General features: G+C 36.6%; 1 protein-coding gene across 9 annotated transcripts in view; it reads left to right on the forward strand.

Moving 5' to 3' along the window:
- LOC115725383 (DNA repair protein XRCC2 homolog) overlaps positions 1–15467 on the forward strand; it is a 28592-nt gene extending 13125 nt beyond the window's left edge. For 3 of the 9 annotated variants that reach the window (XM_030654886.2, XM_030654889.2, XM_030654892.2), the window contains 5 exons: positions 13603–13675; positions 14067–14103; positions 14229–14329; positions 14419–14504; positions 15001–15467. In XM_030654886.2, the coding sequence (XP_030510746.1) occupies positions 13603–13675; positions 14067–14103; positions 14229–14329; positions 14419–14442 (235 nt within the window). In that variant the 3' untranslated portion in view covers positions 14443–14504; positions 15001–15467. Of the gene's footprint in view, positions 1–13602; positions 13676–14066; positions 14104–14228; positions 14330–14418; positions 14522–14953 lie in introns of those variants that run through there. The other 6 variants (XM_030654888.2, XM_061117275.1, XM_030654887.2 and 3 more) reach the window with 5 other exon arrangements.
- The last annotated feature ends 999 nt before the right edge of the window (positions 15468–16466 follow it).

Below are 16466 nucleotides of genomic sequence, written 5' to 3' on the forward strand. Positions count from 1 at the left end.
GCCAACTCATCCCAAAATTCTGATCTTAAATTGTATGAACAAGGTCCATATAATCCCGAAAACCACCATGAATCTAACCCCTCAGCTTGGATCAAGATTGAAATAGAAAAATTACCAATCAATGAGTCCAAAACCTTAATATTTCTCGTATCCCATATTAGCAATGTTCCTCCAGATCTTCCGATGGATGGGCTCAAAATCCATGCCTTAAAACGTGACCTCCAAATACTGCCAATAAACCTTCTATCTACAACATCTTTCTTCACCTCTTGTAAAATCACCACATCCGGACTTGCCTTACATATTGTCGCTTTAATTGCTCTTCTCTTCTCCTTGTCCCCACTCCCTCTTATATTCCATGAAAGGATCTTCATTAAGCTTTCTTGACCACCCCTGCTTTTTTGCCACTTCTATCATAATTGACATTAAATGTCAGATTATTCAATTCTCTGCTTAACTTTCTCATAGGCTTCCTTTCTCCTTTTATCACATTGTTGTCATCATTATTGTGCAGGATCTCCATTCCCATCTCCGCCATGGAGTGAACGATGTTAGACCACGATTGATCCTCATGATAGATTTGTCTTGTATTCTGTCCCTTCCCGAGATAATCGGTAGTTAACTGCTTTTCGTGTTCATTCTGTCTCCACAGTTCCTTGATGTCACCAATAATATCTTCTTGCTCTTCACTATCCTCGGCCTCAGAATCTATTCCTTCCCCCTCCGAACACTCACTCTCTGAACTTAGCCCCAACATTTCTTCTTCAAATGACTCTACATCAGCCTCCTCCCCCTCAAAATAAAATTCTTCTTCTGCTGACACTACTGATTCAACTCTGGTGTGTCCCATTGACTTTCTTTTTCTGATATAGACCTTCCCAAACTGTACAAACCCCTTTTCTTCATCTTGTTCTACCTCTGCCGTTTTTTCCAGAATAGAAAGCTTAACTGATTTTTTTATTACTTCAAAATCTGCCCAAAACATTATAGTTGCAGCTCTAAAATCCTTTCGAGACTTTGGTTTAATTGATTATCATAGTTGTAACACTAATGCTAAGAGGTTAGCTGTAATTACTAATTCGATATATTTCCAAACATCCAAATTGAATGGCAATAGCAATTGTGATTTGGAGGGTTGATTCATTTGTTGTTTTACTTTCACTTATGAGTTTAGCAGACTGGATTAATGAGTCCAGCTCTCATTCTTTGAGTTAGTCTAAAGGGAACTCCTCTAAGGGCCTGTTTGGTTAGCAGAACTGGATTGGATTATGAAGCAAATGAGAGAAAATGATTTGTATTTTTAGATGATCAATTTTAGTATATACAAAGGGTATATATAATACATTGTGAACACTTAGAACACTAGAGTAAATGATAAAACATTGTAAATTTACACCTAATTTACAGCTAGCTTGATTTCCTACACTCCCCTTCAAGCTAGATATATACTAAACATTCCTAATTTTGAACTTAGTTCTCTAACATTAGGATGATGGAGAGCTTTGGTTAAGATATCAACTGCTTGTTGTCTCGAGGGAATATGCTTCGAGGTGATGATCTTGTTTTCAATCTTCTTTCTGATGAAGTGACGATTAATTTCAACATGTTTGGTCCTATTATGATGAATTAGATTCTTTGCTATTGCTATGGCTGATTGATTATCACAAAGAACATCTATCGGGCCTTCAAGTTTGATTCTGAGTTCATTGAGAAGACGTTTCAACCACATTCCTTCACAAATTCCATGCGCTAAGGTACGAAATTCTGCTTCTGCACTGCTGCGAGCTACAACTTGTTGCTTCTTGTTGCGCCAAGATACGAGATTTCCCCAAACGTAGGAGCAGTACCTAGAAGTTGATCTTCGGTCAGTGAGAAAACCAGCCCAATCTGCATCTTTGTATATTTTAAGATCTTTGTTGAGAGTTTTCCTGAACATTAACCCTCTTCCTGGTGTTCCCTTGAGGTACCTAAGAATCCGGTAGACAACATCCATGTGTTCCTCGAATGGATTATTGAGAAATTGGCTAACAACACTCACAACGAAGCTTATGTCAGGCCGAGTGTGAGTTAGGTATTTTAACTTTCCCACAAGACGTTGATACCTTCCTCGATCAACTTTTGTTCCATCTGTCTGTACTTCAAGTTTGGTATTAGGGTCCATCGGAGTTTCACTTGGCTTGCATCCCATCATCCCAGTTTCCTGTAAGAGATCAAGGACATATTTCCGCTGAGTGATTGAGATACCTTGACTGGATCTTGCAACTTCCATTCCCAGTAAATATCTTAATTGGCCTAAATCTTTAATCTCAAATTCACTGGAGAGAAGCTGCTTGAGATGAGAAATTTCTTCCATGAAATGACCTGTAACCACAATATTATCGACATAAACAATCAATGTTGTAAATTTTCCACCAACTGAGTGTTTTATAAACAAAGTATGATCTGATTGGCACTGAGTGTAACCATCTCCTTTCAACACTTTTATAAACCTGTCAAACCAGGCTCGAGGGGATTGCTTGAGGCCGTAGAGAGATTTTTTTAGTTTTCACCCTTTTCCCTTTGAGAATCGGTCCTCAAATCCTAGAGGAATGTCCATGTATACTTCTTCTACAAGGTCGTCGTTAAGAAAAACATTCTTTACATCAAGTTAGAATAAAGGCCATTCGTTGTTGACTGCAATAGATAAGACAACTCGGATGGTGTTTAACCTAGTAACAGGAGCAAATGTCTCTTGATAATCAATGCCATATGATTGGGTGAATCCTTTAGCCACTAATCGGGCTTTGAATCTTTCAATGCTCCCATCAACCTTATACTTGACCAAGAAGATCCATTTACAACCAACTGGACGTTTACCATTAGGCAGATCTGTGATGATCTATGTTTTATTCTTTTCAAGTGTTTTTATTTCCTCCATTGTGGCAGCATTCCAATTGGGATCTTATAGAGCATCCTGGACCGAATTTGGAATCTGAACTTGATCCAGAGTGGTGATAAAAGCTTTATAGGTAAGAGAGAAGCTTGAGTAACTCAAATAGTTGTGAATGGGATGTTGAGTGCAAGAGCAAACCCCTTTCTTGAGAGCAATGGGAATGCTTAGATCTTCAGACACATCTTCCACAATAGGTTCAGCGTGAGCATCTTCCTGTGTTTGTTCAAGAATGAATGGAATCAGATTATATTCTTGACTTTGCTGAGTGTGAGTGGTAGCTTGATCAATGTTTGCTAGATTTTTCTTTTTCCTTGAGTAAACTCGGTTTTCTGTGTTTGGGATGTGGACAGGATTTGAAAAGGTTGGATGAGGAGTTTTTGGCTCGTGTGAATTGGCTGAATGGTTTGGAGTATGAGTAACAGACAGATGAAGAGTTTTTGAAGTAATGGTGTTGTCTAAAGAAGAAGAATGAGGATGAATGAGTGAAACAAGAGGATGAGTAGTTTTTGGAGTAAGGGTGTTGTTTGGGGAAGAAGGATGAGGATCAATGAGTGAAATAGGAGGATGAGTAGTTTTTGGAGCAAGGGTGTTGTTAGGGGAAGAAGGATGAGGATCAATGAGTGAAACAAAGTCCCAATTTTGTAGTTCTTGATTATGATTCTCCCCCTGAACTGCAAATGTGAGATAATAAGATTGTTCCTCAAAAAAAGTGACATCCATGGAGTTGAACACTTTTTGTGAAACAGGACAGTAGCATTTGTATCCTTTTTTATTAGATGAGTAGCCAAGAAGGATACATTTCGTGGCTCGAGCATCAAGGTTGCTACGATGTGAGGAGTGAACATGGACAAATGCAACACAACCAAAAACAGGAAAGGGAATTTGAGACACAAGATGTGAGTGGGGATATGTTTCTAAGAAGATTTGCAGCGGAGTTTTGAATTTTAACACACGTGATGGCATTCTATTTATGAAATAGGTAGCTGTGAGAACATCACCCCAAATTTTTTTTGGAACATGGGATGAAAAGAGTAAAGATCGGGCTACCTCTAGTACATGACGATTTTTGCGTTTAGCTACACCATTTTGTTGTGGTGTGTACATAAGAATTTCGATGAACAATCCCATTGGATTGCAAATAAGATCCAAGTACAGAATTGAAGAAGTCACGGGCATTGTCGGTTTTTAACACTTGGATGTTAGTTTGGAATTGAGTTTGGATTATTTTGTGGAAATTTTGAAAAATATGACTTGTTTCAGATTTTTTTTTCATGAGGAATGTCCAACTTAGGCAGCTGTGATCATCAACTATTGATATTTTGAATTTTTTATGGTCCCCATATATTCCCGTGAGAATGGATGAGAGGGTTGATGATGAGGTCTTGGAATGAAAGAGTGGCGAGAATGCTTAGATAATTGACAAATATTACACTTGAGAGACTGAGGATTTATATTGACAAATAGGGATGGGAATAAGTGTTTAAGATATACAAAATTTGGATGACCTAGACGGTAATGCCATAACATGATAGTACTAATTTTATTAAACTGATTTATGAGGAAAGAGATTGACCTTGGGAGAAACAACAACGATTTCCATAGTTAAACATGGGGTTGTCAATTTTTAGCAGATACAAGCCCTTACCGAACTCAGCATAGCCAATCATCTTCCACGATTCCACATCTTGAAAAACACAAAACTTAGCAGCAAACTTAACTTCACAATTAAGATCACTACTCAATTTGCTTACAGAAAGTAAATTGCAATCAAGCTTTGGAACATAAAGGACAGAATTTAAGACAAGACTTAGTGAGATTGTTATAGTTCCAATTCCATCAATTCTTGAACACGAACCATCTGCTATGCGAACAGTACTTTCATGAGAGTATTTACTTAAAAAAGAAAATAGTGATCTATCACCTGTCATGTGGTCAGAAGCACCAGAATCTACAATCCAAGGGTTATGAGGTGTCTGAATAACCTGAAGTGCATGAGTATTGCATTGTCTTGCGACTAAAGAAATGACTCTTAATGAGTTTTTTTTTTGCCATGGAGAAAGACAAGAAGACAAAACAAACAAGTACAGAATCCTAGAGAAGACGAACAAAGAGAGACAATGCTGGAAAAACGTCGTTGGAGTTGGAGAAGAGCAAGAGATGGAGAAATTTGAGAGAGACGACGCAGAAAAAATGCCGTTGGAGGCTTCCACGTGCACCCATGCACCGGCGCGTGGAGAGTCGCTGCGGATGGAGGTGGCACGTGGGGCCCACGCGCAGCTTAAATGGACGTTGGATTTTTGGGTTTTGCCGATCGGAGGTGGGACAAGCTCCCTGGGTTGGAGGTGAGAATAGAAAACTCCTTTTAATTAGTTTTCTAAGATAGAGACTCCAACCCCTAATTTTTAGAAAGGAAGGAATGAAAAAATTCTTTGAGAAGCTTTTACATGCTCTGATACCATGAAGGAAATGAGAGAAAATGATTTGTATTTTCTGATGATCAATTTTAGTACATACAAAGGATATATATAATACAATGTGAACATCTAGAACACTAGAGTAAATGAAAAAGCATTAAATGTAAATTTACACCTAATTTACAGCTAGCTTGATTTCCTACAGATTAAACAAAGTAATTTGTCCAGTCCAGTGTTTGGGCATGCAAGAAATTTTGATAATTAATCCAGTTAATCTCATTTGTTTGAGATTATTTATCCCAGCTTGCAAGGTGAGATAAATAATCCCATACATGTGAGATTTATTTTTTATCATTTTTTTTTTTTCAATTTTGATTTTGTTAATATATTTTAAATTTAATAAGAATTTTAATAAAAGAATTATTACAAATTTACTTATAGATTTTTTATCAAAAACTTATTCATTAAAATTAGTAAAAATGTATAATTTTGAATTATCATACGTAAGCTTTCAAAATTTAAAATAATATTAATTAAACAATAGCTACTTAAATTAATTTTAAGAGAAATAATATGACAATAAAATTATATATTCTTTTTAAATTACTAAAAAATTTATATCATTAATTTAAAAAATTAATATTTGTATTAAATTAGTGGTTAAATTATTATTTAGCATAAATGATTTTATATTATTCAAATCTTTTTATTTTACTATTGTAATTATTTATTAAATGTAAATATGATAAATTATTTTATTATATATTTATGATATATATTTGACTAATATATTATTTTAATTTATAATTTAATAATTTTTATTATTCTTTTTTATTTTTTTGCTAAAAATTATTCGTTTTTATTTATTTATTATTATGGTGGCGTTTGGTAACACTTTTTTAATCAGTTTTCTGTTTTTAAAAGTGAAAAAGTGAAAATATTTTTCGAAAACATGTTCTATAAAACAGTTTTTACTTTTCAATTTTATAATTAGAAATCAAAATTTTAAAAACAAAAAAAAATCATTTTCAATATTTTTTTAAACAGTTTTTTTTTCGTATTTATCTTTTGGATTACAACTAGACCTGGGCCCAATCTCCTCCCCACGACCCTGGCGCTGAACCCGGCTTCTGACCCGAACCCGAATCCAACCCCGAACCTAGACCCGACTTAAATAAAATCAAAAAATAAAATAAAAATGAACTTTACATAACACACTTTTATTTTTTGTTTTTAAAATTGAAAAACAAAAGTTGTTACAGAACGCATTTTTATTTTTCAAAAATAAATTTTTTAAAAACAAAAATTTTACTTTCATTTTGTGATTAAAAAATTGAAAAACAAAAGTGTAACCAAACAACACCTATATTTTTATTTTTATTTTAATTTTTTTTAGAAAGAAATAATTAAAATAGTCCGGTCTATTCTTAAACTAAATACAAGATTGCTTTTAGCATAATCCAATCTTGTCTAGTTCAGTTCAGTCTAATTCAATTCAATCCTTTCCAGTCCAATCTTGAGTTCCAAACGGGTCCTAAATGTATAACTAGCAGGAAAAGCTATTCAAGAGGGTGTGGAGTTTGTGTAAACTAAAGTTGTTCTTGTGATGTTTTCCAAGTGAGGAATACTTGGAACTTGTTTTGTAATCATATCAATAAAAGTAACCTACCTTATAGTCTTACAAGAGAATAAAAGGAGAAATAATAGACTGAAATTTCATTGGTAGTATATTGAATCCATATTTAAACAATGGCTGTGTCTTCCATCAATTGGAAGGACAAGGTAATGTGGTGGTTTGGGATTCAAAAAACACAAAGGTATGATACACCACCAATTAGGTTCACTTATTCTAGGAGACCTAAGAAATAAGCTTTGAATAATAGCAGTAATAATAGCATAAAGAATAGACATATTAGCTGAGGTGGCAGTATTATGAATGAGCTGTCAAAATATTAGTTAATAGTTTTGTTAGTAGTGTCTATAAATATTAGTGAGAATTGTAATTGAGACGGAAGGAAAAGAAGAATCACTTTGTAAACAGAGTCTTGAACTCAAGGAGACCCCCGGGCTTCTCGAATTGCCTAGCACCATTGTTACTTGCTGAAATTCAATAAAACTTCAATTCTTTCTACCCCATTCTTGTACCTGTTCTAGTGTGTATCAAAGTGGTATCAGAGCAGTTCTTCTGGGAAGTAAAGAATGTTGAAGAAACCAGGAAAATCAGACCAAGAACGAGCGGAGGAGATGTCGGAGGAGGAGGTTGTCGACTCCAAGATTGGTGAAGTTAAAACGGAGGTTGGCTCTGTACGAGCAGATATCAGGGATTTCAGGGAAGAGATGCGGCAACTCTAGGAAATGGTCGGACGTCTTCTGGGAAAACAAACAGAGAAGTCGGGTTCTATCAGAAATCAAGAACTTGGCGTTGATAAGCTGACCTCTCGGACGTTGAAAAGAATGGCGAGGATGGGACAGCGACTAGGCCATGAGAAATCTTCGACGCCAGATGGGGAAAACAGCAGTGCCACCTTCGAACATCGCCGGGATGTTCGATTACGCCGTTTGGAACTGCCAATATTTGACGGAGTTGATCCTGATGGGTGGTTTATGCGGGTTGAGAAGTACTTTGCACTCCAAAGATTTAACAATGAAGAAATGGTTGAGGCAGCCACCATTAGCTTCGAAGGGAAGGCTCTAACTTGCTTTTAATGGGAGCTTCGTCGGAGGCCGATCCTACTTTGGGAAGATCTTATGTTACTTCTCTTGAATAAATTCTGAAACACAAGGATCTTTACATGAACAATTTCTTGATTTTCGGCAAATCGGCACGGTTAAGGAATATTGTGAGGAGTTGCTGGAACCATTAGATGGGGTATCCGACACTGTGGCTTTGGGTCAATTTCTTTTCGGTCTCAAACGGGGTTTGAAGGAGGAATTGTGATTGTTTGAACTGAGGACCTTGAATAAAGCAATGGAGATTGCAGCCAAGATCGAGAGCAAGAACCGGTCTTTATTTGGAAATCGTTCTCCTTGGGGCAATTCCCAATACACGAGCCGCCACGAAGATCGCAGGGACACCGAATTTTCATCCAAGGATCGGAAACCCATGGCCAATACCGGAGGATGATCGACTCAGAATTGCAAGAGAAGTGACGAAAGGGAATTTGTTATCGGTGTGATAACAAATGGTCGCTGGGAATGTGAAAAGAAAGAGCTCATTGTTATTGTGACTCATGACGATGAGGGTGACCGAGGTTGCGAGGAGGACTCAAATTCTATGCAAGAGGAGGATCTCAACCTAGATAATGCGGAATCGATCGGTACTGCAGAAGTCTCTTTGATTCAGTCACAGGTGTGACTGCTCCCAAGACCATGAAGATTAAAGGAATCGTCGGCAGCCAAGAGGTAACTGTGCTTATTGATTCAGGAGCAACACATGATTTTATTTCCAAGAACTTAGTTAAGCAACACAACCTGCTTTTGACGAAAACAGGGGCTTATGGAGTGACTCTTGGTTCTGGTAAATCATTTAAAGGTGAAGGAATTTGTCAAAAAGTAGTTTGGAGTTACAAGGGTTGACCATTGTAGATGATTTTTTACCTTTTGGGTTGGGTTGCATTGATGTGATACTTGGAATACAGTGGCTGGCAACTTTAGGGACCACCCATGTTAAAGGGAATCAACAAACAATGAAGTTTCAGATTGGGGGTCAACCGGTAACAATTTAGGGGAATACTTCCTTGGGCAAAAGTGTGGTAACTTTGAAGTCAAGGAAGCAGCCTAAGATAAGTGGTGGGCACAACCAAATATGTTCAACATTGAAAATAGTGGAGAAGACAGAACAACCAGTTTTTTTGGAAGAGCTTTTGGTGAAATTTGACCCCGTGTTTCAATCGCCAAAAAGGTTACCCCCAATATGTGGTCATGAGCATGCAATAAACCTCAAAGAAGGGACCCCAGCAGTGAGTGTTCGGCCTTATCGGTACCCCTAATTCCAGAAAACCGAGATTGAAAAGAAGACAGTAGAAATGCTACGTGTGGGAATCATACAAGATAGCCAGAGTCCTTTCTCTAGTCCGGTCTTGTTGGTAAAAACGAAATATGGGACTTGGAGATTTTGTGTCGACTACCGGGCACTAAATCGGGCCACCATTCTTGACAAATTTCCTATACCAATCATCGACGAGCTCTTGGGTGAACTCCACGGTGCACAAATATTCTCTAAGCTCGATCTTAAGTCCGGATACCATCAAATTCGGGTTAGGGAAGAGGATGTGCCGAAAATTGCTTTTAGAACCCATGAAGGGCACTATGAGTTTAAGGTAATGCCGTTTGGTCTCACCAATGCTCCAGCCACCTTTCAATCCTTGATGAATGCTATTTTCTGCCCTTATTTGAGGAAATTTGTGCTGGTTTTTTTCGACGACATTTTGGTTTATAGCCCGAGTGACGAAGACCACATTGGACATCTCACCATAGTACTACAACTACTTCAACAACACCAACTCTTTGCAAATAGGAAAAAATGTGAGTTTGGGCAGAGCCAAATGGCTTATTTGGGCCACATCATCTCGGGTCAAGGAGTGGCAGCTGACCAAAGCAAGGTGGCTGCTATGACAAATTGGCCGGTTCCTCGAAATATCCTCGAGCTTAGAGGATTTTTGGGTCTCAAAGGGTATTATCGTAAATTTGTGGTTGGGTATGCGCAAATAGCTTGGCCATTAACCGATCAATTGAAGAAAGATTGCTTTGGGTGGAATGAAGAGGCAAGTAAAGCATTCCGAGAATTAAAAACAGCCATGAGTATAGTTCCGTGTTAGCAATTATGCGCAAATAGCTTGGCCATTAACCGATCAATTGATTAAAGATTGGTTTGGGTGGAATGAAGGGGCAAGTAAAGCATTCCGAGAATTAAAAACAGCCATGAGTACAGTTCCTGTGTTAGCAATGCCCGATTTCTCTCAACCTTTTATTATAGAGACCGATGCTTCGGGATATGGCCTTATGGCAGTACTCATGCAAGGATCTCGACCAGTAGCTTATTTCAGCCACACTCTTGGTCCACGAGGTAGACTTAAGTCTATTTATAAAAAGGAGTTGATGGCCATTGTGTATGCAGTAAATAAATGGAGACCTTACTTACTTGGTCGACGTTTCATTGTGAGGAATGACTAGCAAAGCCTTAAATTCCTCTTAGAGCAGCGGGTGATAGGTAATGAGTACCAGTGTTGGATAGCTAAACTCATGACCTATGAATTTGACATTGTCTACAAATCCAGCACTAGGAACACGTTGGGTTTATGATAAGCCTAAGACTTATCTTATGTATCACAAAGGATTAAATGAAATGCTTAGTCTCTTATGTACACAAGCTGAGTTGTCTTAGTGTTTTAATTCTATTGGTCCAATTGTAATCCTAGGTGGCCTAAGTCTTTTTGAGACCAATGCTTATAAATAGAGAGGGAGCAACCTCATTTAGATTAGCTTGGAATCAGATAAGAGTAGACTCTTTGTGGAGAGACCAATCCTCTCGAAAGATTGGGAATTTGGAGAGACGAGCCTCTCGAAAGCTCGATATTGTTATTTCGTGACTGTTTTTCAGAATAAAAATCATTTGAGAAATTCATTATTGGTATTTATTTTGGGAATTAGCTGATAGAATATTTCTACTCTAAGATTATTCTATCAGTTTACTATCGAGCAGGATATTTTGTTGTATAAAGGTAGGTTTGTGATTCTCAAAAATTCTTCTTTGATTCCTGTCATCTTAGGAGAATTTCACACCACTCTTATGGGAGGGCATTCAGGGGAGATGAAGACATACCAACGGTTGAAATCTGAGGTTTTTTGGGTAGGGATGCGAAAAGATGTGCTGAAATTCGTCCAAGAGTGCGCCATTTGTCAACAACATAAGTTTGCAGCCACTACCCTAGCTGGGTTACTGCAGCCCATTGCCCTGGCAGCTCAAGTTTGGGATGATATTTCCGTAGATTTCATCGAAGGTTTGCCAAGATTGGAAGGCTGGGATACCATCATGGTAGTGGTGGATAGATTGAGCAAGTACGCCCATTTCGTCACCCTTAAACATCCATTCACAGCCACAACAGTTGCGCAAGTCTTCCTTAAAGAGGTAGTCCGCCTCCATAGTTTACCCTTGTCCATTATTTCAAACCGTGATCGGATCTTTACTAGCCACTTTTGGAGTGATTTAGCAAGGTACATCCCTCAAGCGCAGCACCGCTTACCATCCACAAACTGACGGCCAAATAGAAGTGGTGAATCAGACTCTTGAGACATACCTCCGTTGTTTTGCTAATGAGAAAGCCAAGCAATGGGCTAAATGGTTGGCTTGGGCAAAATATTGGTATAATACTTCCACCCATTCGAGCATTAAGCTTATTCTATTCTAGGCATTGTATGGCAGAGATTCCCCACCTTTGATTCGCTATCATGCTAAATCTTCGCATGTGTCCGCAGTTGATACCTTGTTGGCTAATGGAGATGCCAACATTGATGACCTATGGATGCATCTCCTTCGAGCCCAGCAGCAAATGAAGCATCATGCTGATCAACACAGGCACCATGAGGAATTTCAAGTTGGCGACTTGGTTTATCTCAAGCTTCGTCCCTACCGACAGTAGTCTTTAGCCAAGCGTCGCTTTGAGAAGCTCGCTGCAAAGTTTTATGGTCCTTTTAAGGTGACAGAAACGGTAGGCGCAGTAGCCTATCGACTAGAGCTACCAACTTCCTCATCTATTCACCCGGTCTTCCACATCTCGCAGCTGAAAAGAGCACATAGTTCGACTCTTTCATTGCCGACTCTGCCTCCTTTCACACCTGAGTTAGAGCTGCAAGTTGCACCAGAAGCAGTTCTTTAAGTGCGGCAGCAAGCTACACATGGCCTGGAAGACTTGGAGGTCCTCATTAAGTGGAAGTCCCTGCCCGAGTTTGAAGCTACATGGGCGAGCTTTGACAAGATCAACACAACCTTTCCTGAATTTCACCTTGAGGACAAGGTGAAAGTGCACCCCCGGGGTATTGATACACCACCAATTAGGTTCACTAATTTTAGGAGACCTAAGAAATATGCTTTGAATAATAGCATAAAGAATAGAAATATTAGCTGAGGTGGCAGTATTATGAATGAGCTGTCAAAATATTAGTTAATAGTTTTGTTAGTGGTGTCTATAAATATTAGTGAGAATTGTAATTGGGACGGAAGGAAAAGAATCACTTGTAAATAGAGTCTTGAACTAAGGGAGACCCCAAGTTTCTCGAATTGCCTGGCACCATTGTTATTTGCTGAAATTCAATAAAACTTCAATTCTTTCTACCCCATTCTTGTGCCTGTTCTAGTGTGTATCAAGATAGTTGAGTCCTATTCAGTGTCAATTTGAATTGAAGAAGTTGATAATGAGAAGTGATGGTTTTCTGGTGTATATGGCTCTAATAGTAGCAGGGGCTGGGATCAGCTTTGGGATGAGTTGGTTGATTTATGCAGGGATAAATGGTGTGGGAGGGGACTTCAATGAAGTGAGGAACACATCATAAATGTTTAATAGTAGTACCACTACAAGAAGTGTGAGGGTTTTTGAATTAATTAATTAGGGAATTATCTCTAAAAGATTTGAGATTGAATAATGACCAATACACTTGGTGAAATCTTAGAAAATTTCTAATCTGTATCAAGTTGGACAAATTTTTATCTCTCATTGATGGGCAGAAAGAGTCATGTTCGTAAGACAAACATTGGAGATAAGAAATTACTGTCTAGTGATCATTGATAGATCCGTCCTAACTGGGGTTCTCAGTCCTGTCCCATATATTTTTGATAATATTTGGGTGCAGCAAAAAGCATTTAACAGGGAAGTTTTAAAGTGACAGTGATGATATTAAACTACGAAACTTATTATTTTATATGAATCTACTTTTGTAAACAGAATTTTACATGTAAGCACACATAAAACGAAGTCCAGAGCATACTAAATATATATAAATGTTTAAGCACATAAAATCATGCGCACAGTACACAATAGACTTGGTCCCTGAATGGAGAAAATGTATATATATATTTATATGTTTATGTATGCATGTATATAGATGTAAAGAATTGACCATGACATATCTCATTATCCTCTGCTGAGAGGAATAGAAGTTTTAAAAAAATCATTAGAAGTTCTACCATACAGTGACAGTAAATGCTCTAAACAATCCTGCTCAGTATCTTTCTGAAATACTTTCTCAAATTCAATGTTTCAGAAAAAAGTATTTTCCAGGTACTACGAGTACTCACAAAGTACCATGTCGCGAGTACATGCCTTCAGTCTGGCAGGTGATGTTCCATGACAACCTGTTTGCTGCTTTATTTCGTGAGATACAATCTGATGTTCTGGGGAGCTAATATTCTGCTATATTGTACATTTTATGACGCTCTTCTGTAGTTCTGTGTGGGTTTCATCTGAATGTATTTAGTTGTAAGAGTACTGTTGTATTGCAAATATACCTTTTAATTGCTACTTGGCCTGGGGATTTTTCCCCACATTTTTCTACCGAAAAGCACCTGATTTTAGGAACTTCTACTCATAAAATAGTTTGGTTAAGTAAGCTTTTACCCTTGCAAGATAAATGAAAAAAGAGAGTCAAGGAGGATAGAAAATTATTCAATGCTCATTTATATGTATGATTTACTTGTTGAACCTTTCACTTTTTTTTTGTGCATGCAGTCTTTTGTCACACATCGAATACTCATACGAGCTTCAGGTTTCAAATCTCTTCCATGCTTTAATTATAGCAATGTTCATCTATCCTAGTTGTCATTGTAATGACATTGGAAGTAGTTTATTAGTAATGGACTATATGAATGTGGACTGCAATTGTGCATGCAGATGATGATTCCACTGTTAGACATCAACAAATTGGCCCTGTTTATTTATCTGAATGGCTACTGCCTCCATTGAGTTTGTTAGACAAATTTACAGTGAAAGATGTGAGACTCACATGTCCTCATTTTGGTTGTGTACAAGAAATTTAGCTCTTCAGGTTCATAATCATTGCTGTTTAATTTTGCCCATGCAGGGATTTTTTCTTCTAGTTTCATGAAGGTTGGATTGACATATCGTGCATTGTTTGATACGTTATATTGGTTGCTCATGTGATTTAAGGTATTGTCTCTTAATAATACAAATAAGTGTGATTTTTCTGCTGTATTTCAGTTTATTATTATCAATTTTTTCCGATAATGCTCTGACAAAGAAAAGATAAAAAAATCTCCCATAATGTCTCAAGGTTGGCTCAATTGGCTGGGCATCTGAGTGTGTGGGTTCTACTAATTGCATTAAAAAAAAATTAACAAAAAGATTATTTGAAAAAAAAGCAAATATTATATAGAAAAGTGTGAAAACACCAAATGTGAAAGGAAGGATTTGCGATGTTTTTTCTAAGTTAGTGGTTTTAGTGCATTATATTTGTGTTGGATGTGGTTTTACCAATTTCTGTAAAGTTCTGCATACCATATAAACCAATACTTTCCCCAATTATTATAGGCTCTCGTGTCAATACGCAAGAAGCCATAAAATTTAGAGTTTATTATCATTATTCTTGAATTGTGCAGATGGTGACAAGGAGTGAAACAGTTTTTTTTTTTGTTGTTGGAAACAGTTGGTTGAACTTACTGAAACTCTAAGAGGGGATGATGTATACCTTAGTTGCATTGGACGAATATGAAGGAAATGCTTCATGTAATGGAGTGTTACAACATCACTAGTACAGAAGATGCTTGAATATTGATAGTATAGTGAAAAGTTTCCAGTCTTCTATAATTATGGTAAGTGCCACAAGTAATATCAGCTGAGATGGGCATCACTGCTTAGTTACAATCATTTTTATTTTTTATTTTTCTTAAATAGCATGCTTAAATTATAAGCTTGACTAGGCAAGGAGTGGGCTGAAATGCGAGTGAGAAAGTTTGGGGAGTCTGGTTGAGTATCTTGCTCGAATTTCTGGTGCTTGTATTCCTTTGTCATTGATTTGAAATACCAGTGTAAATTTCCTCTTCTACTGTTCTGGAGTTGTCAATTTGGTACTTAAAGGGTATGATAAATTTATAAATGTAGATGTTTGATTAAGTAACATGTCAAATATGTCATGATTACCACTGCTTTATATTTTGAGACTAAGTAGGAATGTTTGGATTTAAAAAAAGAAAGTAGGAATGTTTGTGCTAGGAAACACTGCTGAAAAATAAGCAGATTCCTCCATATCCTTTTGACAGATTAGGTTTACTTTCATTTTGAAAATTTTACATAAAAATCTGTAAAACCCAATTTATTTTCACAAAAAGCCCTATATGGTATTTAAATATTTATACAATTAAATATTAGGGTGACTATTCAATGTTACATTTTTATTGTGACCATCATGTTACATTTTTTTTTTACCTGTAATAGAAGTTTACTAATAGATAAACATTCTTTTTTTAAAATTAATTAATTATAATTAACTATTTTCTTAAAATAATTATTTAAATATTTAACAAGACATCTTTTAACAATTAATATTTATAAATAATTTTTTATTTATATTTAAATCTGTACTCTAATTATTTTAACAATTAAGCTATTTAATTATAATATTTACAATAATTTTTTTTTTTTACAAAAATTAATCTTCTTTGTACACAAATTAAACTTCTCTTCTTATAATAAATTTTTAAATAATTAATTATTTTGTTACAATTAGATGAACTAAAGATGAAACCTCAAGCTAGTCAATCGATAACAAAATTTGTATATCTATTAGGGCTGCACATTTAGACCCGCAAACCCGACCACCTGCCTCGACTCGTCGCTAAAAATTTGAAAACATGAAAACTGGTGTGGTCAGGTTGGGTTTAACCTAAAAATACCTCCAAACATGTTTCGGGTTTGGGTATGGTTAATTGATTTTTTTTTACGGGTTGTAACCCGTAACCCGAAAAAATATAATTTTTTTTTATTTTATTTAAAAGTTAATACTTAATAATATAAATTTTATTTTATCACATTCAAAAAAGGCTATTCGAATTCACTATATTCACTGCTCACGCACGAAGCCACGAACCAAACCAGACAAACTAAGAAGAGTCA

The sequence above is a fragment of the Cannabis sativa genome, chromosome 6, assembly GCF_029168945.1.
Source record: "Cannabis sativa cultivar Pink pepper isolate KNU-18-1 chromosome 6, ASM2916894v1, whole genome shotgun sequence".
In the NCBI taxonomy this organism is placed as follows: domain Eukaryota; kingdom Viridiplantae; phylum Streptophyta; class Magnoliopsida; order Rosales; family Cannabaceae; genus Cannabis; species Cannabis sativa.